This window comes from Pipistrellus kuhlii, unplaced genomic scaffold, assembly GCF_014108245.1.
Source record: "Pipistrellus kuhlii isolate mPipKuh1 unplaced genomic scaffold, mPipKuh1.p scaffold_m20_p_161, whole genome shotgun sequence".
NCBI lineage: Eukaryota > Metazoa > Chordata > Mammalia > Chiroptera > Vespertilionidae > Pipistrellus > Pipistrellus kuhlii.
Window position 1 is genome coordinate 115,338 of NW_023425473.1, and position 5,150 is coordinate 120,487.

The following is a 5,150-nucleotide window of genomic DNA, read 5'->3' on the forward strand; positions in this document are numbered from 1 at the left end:
GCCAGAGCCGAAGGGGGGGACCCGGGGACCTGGGGACAGACAGGGGCTGTCCCCGCGCTCGCAGGTCCCGGCGGCGGGCGCCCCGAGCCTGCGGGGTCCCGCATTAGACAACAAAGAGAGGCGTTCGCGGCGGCGGCGGGGGCGGGGCGGCCGGGCCCGGGAGGAGGGGAGGGAGGAGGGGGAGGAGGAGGCGGGGGGAGGCCGGGCTGCGGCGCGCTGGGGTTGGGGGCGCCCGCGGCTCCGCCCGCCCCCCGCCCCCCGCCCGGCGCGCGCGCCAATCGCCTCCCGCAGCGCCCGCGCCCGCGCCCCGCGGGGACGCGCGCCGCCTCCCCGGTCCCCTCCGGAGCGCGTCTGGCTGCGGCGGCGGCGGCTCCTCCGTCGAGAGGCGGGGAGCGGGGCCGGGAGCGAGTGGGGGAGCCCGGGAGGGGCCCCCCTTAAAGGCCGCCGCCTGCTCGCTCGCTCGCTCGCTCCTCTCTGGGCGCGCGCGGCCGCCGCTCGAGCTCCGGTTCCCCCGCCGCCGCCGCCGCCGCCGCCGCCTCGGGGTGGGGACCCGGGCGGGGGCCCCCGCAGCCGCCGCCACCGGACGCGCGGCGCACGGAGCGCCCCAGTCCTTCCGGCGCGGAGCCCGCTGCAGCCGCCGGCCGGCCTCCCCGGGGCCGCCTTTGTCGCCGCAGCGGCCGCCGCAGCAGCAGCTCCGGAGCCGCGGCCGGCGGGGGCGCGGCGCGCACGGCCCGGCCATGCCCAGCTCGCTGTTTGCAGACCTGGAGCGCCACGGCGGCGGCGGCGGCGGGGGCGGCGGCGGCGGAGGGGAGACCCTGGACGACCAGCGGGCCCTGCAGCTCGCGCTGGACCAGCTGTCCCTCCTGGGGCTGGACAGCGACGAGGGCGCCTCCCTGTACGACGGCGAGCCGCGCAGGAAGAGCGTGAACATGACCGAGTGCGTGCCGGTGCCCAGCTCGGAGCACGTCGCCGAGATCGTGGGCAGGCAAGGTGGGTCCGGCCGGGGATGGGGCGCTGGAGACGGGGGTGGTGGGGTGCGGGTCTCCGGCCACCGCCCCGCGGGGAGGGGACCCGGGGCTCGCGGAGGAGCAGCCGGGGAGCCCCGCGGAGGAGGGAGGGAGAGAGGGAGGAGGGAGGGAGCCAGCGCCGCGCCAAGGGCCGGCGCCCCAGACAAAGAAAGTGCGGGCGGGCGGCCCCGCAGCCCCGCGCCGCGGCCACGGCGGGATGCCCGGCTCCCGCCGACGCCACCGCCTCCCCCCCGGGGGCCCCCGCCCCGCCGGACCCCGGGAAACGCCATCTAAACCGGGGATGCTTGGAGAGGGGGGGGGAGGGGGCCTTTGCAAGTCCATCGGGAGGGAGGGAGGGAGGAGGAGGGAGAGCATGGGATGGAGGAGGATTCTGGATTTCTCTGCAGCGCGCATCATGGAGCCCAGATGGGGAACAATGGGTCCCGGGACTGGGGCGCCTCCCGCGCCCCCCGCTTTCGTAGCGGCTGTGGGGGCACGCGGGCTCCTGCTGTCTCCCCTCCTTTACAAACCCGGGGTCTCCAGGGCGCACGGCGGCGGCGCGCCCCTGCGGGGTCCCCGGGCGGGCGGAGGCACCTCCCGGGCGGGCGGACTCCGCTGGGGATTCGGGGTTCCGGCGTCGGGGAGGTCTCCGCTTCTCGCCCGGGGACTGGGAAGGGCTGAGCCTGTTCCTCGAGCGCTTCGCCGGGGGTTCGGGGTTGGGGAGGGAGGGGAGCTGGGGACCCGCTTCCCGGCGCGCGCGCGCGCGCGCGCGGGGTCCGGCCGGGAGCCGCCCCCCTTTGTACCGCCGCCGTTCCGCCGTCCAGGGCGCGCGGGGACCGTCCCGCGTCCCCCTGGCTCATCCCTCGGGGGTAACGGGCGTGTCTGTCTGTCTGTCTGTCTCTCCCGTCCCCTTCCCCCTGGCACCCCGGATCCCCCTCCCCAAACCCTTCCCCACCCCCTAACTCCCCGCCAGGCTGTAAAATCAAGGCGCTCCGGGCCAAGACCAACACGTACATCAAGACGCCGGTGCGCGGGGAGGAGCCGGTGTTCGTGGTGACGGGGCGGAAGGAGGACGTGGCCATGGCGCGCCGGGAGATCATCTCGGCGGCCGAGCACTTCTCCCTCATCCGCGCCTCCAGGAACAAGACCTCGGCGCTCAACGGAGGAGGAGGAGGGAGCGGCGGCGGCGGAGGCGGCGGCGGCGGAGGGGGCGCCGCGCCGGGGCCCCCCCACCTGCCCGGCCAGACCACCATCCAGGTGCGCGTGCCCTACCGCGTGGTGGGGCTGGTGGTGGGGCCCAAGGGCGCCACCATCAAGCGCATCCAGCAGCAGACGCACACCTACATCGTGACGCCGAGCCGCGACAAGGAGCCTGTGTTCGAGGTCACGGGGATGCCCGAGAACGTGGACCGCGCGCGCGAGGAGATCGAGGCGCACATCGCGCTGCGCACCGGCGGCGGCGGCGGCGGCGGCGTCGGGGGCGGCGGCGGCGGCGGCCTCGTGGAGCTCCCGGACGACAACGACTTCCACGCCAACGGCACCGACGTGGGCTTCGACCTCGGGTCCGGCGGCGGCGGCGGCGGCGGGGGGTCCGGGCCGGGCAGCCTGTGGAGCAAGCCCACGCCCACCCCGGGCCGCAAGCCCTTCGCCAGCTACCGCAACGACAGCTCCAGCTCGCTGGGCAGCGCGTCCACGGACTCCTACTTCGGCGGGGGGACCACCCCGCGCCTGGCCGACTACAGCCCCCCGAGCCCCGCGCTCAGCTTTGCGCAAAACGGCAGCAACGGCACCGGCAACGGGTACGCCTACGCCGGGGCCGGGGAGCCCCCCGCGCCCTCCCCCGACGGCGGCGGCGGCTGCTGCGCGGAGCTCCCGCCGCCTCCGCCCGCCTTCGACCCCGCGCCCGCGCCCCCGCCCGGGGCGCCCCTGCTCTGGGCGCAGTTCGAGCGCTCCCCCGGTGGCGGGGGGCCCCCGACGGTCTCCTCCGGCGCCTCCTCCTCCTCCTCCTCCTCCTCCGCGTCTTCCTCCGCCTCGTCTTCCTCCGTGGTGTTCCCCGGGGGCGCGCCCCCCGCCGGTGCCAGCAACCTGGGGCTGTTGGTGCAGCGCCGGCTGCCCCCGGGCGCAGGCTGCCCGCGCCTGTCGCCGCCCCTGCACGCGGCGGCGGCGGCGGCGCCGCCCCCCACGGGGCCCGGGGAGCACCCCCTGGCGCGCCGGGTGCGCAGCGACCCGGGCGGAGGGGGCCTGGCCTACGCGGCCTTCGCCAACGGGCTCGGGGCGCCGCCGCCGCCGCCGCCGCCGCCGCTGCCCCCCGACACGTCGGTCTCCTCGTCGTCCTCCAGCTCCTCCTCCAGCTCCTCGTCCTCGTCCTCCTCCTCGGCGTCCTCGTCCACGACGGGGCTGCGGCGCAAGGGCAGCCGCGACTGCTCCGTGTGCTTTGAGAGCGAGGTGATCGCCGCGCTCGTGCCCTGCGGCCACAACCTCTTCTGCATGGAGTGCGCCAACCGCATCTGCGAGAAGAGCCAGCCCGAGTGCCCCGTGTGCCACGCCGCGGTCACCCAGGCCATCCGCATCTTCTCCTGAGCGCAGCGCGCCCAGGGGAGGGGGACCCAGGCCTCCAAACGCATCCCCAGCGCGCGCAAACCCGGTGCGCCCTGGGGAGGGGGGACCCAGCTCTCCAAACTCATCCCCAGCGCGCCCCGGGGAGAGGGACCTGGGGAGAGGGACCTATGTCTCCATCCTCATCCCCGGTGCGCCCCGGGGAGTGGGGGGGCCCAGGACTCCAAACTCATCCCAAGCGCGCGCAGCTGGTGCGCCCTGGGGAGGGGGGGACCCAGGTCTCCAAACTCATCAGCGCGCGCCCCCCGGAACCCTCACCCTCCTGGTGCCCGACCTTCCTCCCCGCTCACCCCTCGGGAGACCAGAGGAGGCGCATGGGAAGCGGAATGATCCATTTTTCCATTTATTTTTCTCTCCCTCCCCCAACAACAACAAAGGAACTTGCCAAGGATTTCTGTCCGCAAGAATCCTGCGGGGCCCCCCCCCCCCCCGACACCTCCGAACCCCCTCCCGAAATGCATGCTCTATACATATAGGATCGGCGACCTAGGGATAGTTTTGACACTGTACTTAATAGCAAGCTTCCAGAAGGAAATACTCCCCCAAACCCTGACCCCCTCTCCATGCTCTTCATGTAGGAAAACCATGGACAGTGATTTAGGGTGAAGATGCTGATGATGACAATAGTAGTGTTACGTATGGGGTATGTGGCCTGTCTTTTCGTGAATCCTCCCTTTTCCCTCCCCCCTCCCCTCTGTGGCTGGGTTCCTATTGATGCTTGTTCTAGAACACCATGGTGGTGGTGGGGGGGGAGAGTTTCTTCCCCAGAATGTTCTAGAACACCGTGGATCTTTCCAGAATGTTCTAGAACACCGTGGGTCCTTCTGGAATGTTCTAGAAGCGCCAGGCATTCCGGAGACACCCCGGGGGGGGGGGGGGGGGGGATACTGCAGCTTTATGAAAAGTGAAGAGAAACTGTAACATATCTCTTATCTATTAAGAAAAAAAAAAGGAAGAAAAAAAATACGTTTAAAAGTTTTAAAAGAGAAATCTTGCATTCCTACAGATCGAAGTATTTTATTCTTTTTTGACTTGAAGAATTATATTTCATATTGCAAAGATGTTTACAAGTATTTTAATTTAAGTTCAGTGAACTTTTTTGTAGCTGGGTTTAAAAGAAAAAAAAAATCTTTTTTATTTTTTCGTACGGGCCTCATCGGCGAAAGAACAAACACTGTATTCTTTTAAATAATCCACTCTGTTGTGACGGGATTACAAAACCATAAAAACACACACAGGCACACACCACACACAACGTATAATGTTTTCGAACAGTATTCTGTTGGGATGAAGGATTTTTTTATAGGTTTCCGAAAAGTCTTGGGACTCCGCCTCACCCAGCGTTTTTTTTCTATTCCGTGATAGAAAACATATTTTATTCTATATTATTACAAAAAAACAAAACACAGGAACGTATCCACACATCAAAAGGGACTGTTCAACCTTTCTAATCACGTTTGTAATAAGTAGAATGCAGTTCCAGTTAACGGACATTCTCTCTGTTATACACCACTATAGTTTTTTTAG

At 68.6% G+C, this 5,150-nt stretch overlaps 1 protein-coding gene across 1 annotated transcript; it reads left to right on the forward strand.

Annotated features, from left to right (window-relative positions):
• Positions 1-327: 327 nt before the first annotated feature.
• On the forward strand, positions 328-4,843 carry MEX3B (mex-3 RNA binding family member B). Its single transcript, XM_036440156.2, has 2 exons — positions 328-990; positions 1,981-4,843. Exons 1-2 carry the CDS (start codon positions 738-740, stop codon positions 3,585-3,587), a joined length of 1,860 nt encoding a protein of 619 aa, XP_036296049.1. The 5' UTR covers positions 328-737; the 3' UTR covers positions 3,588-4,843.
• Positions 4,844-5,150: the final 307 nt, after the last annotated feature.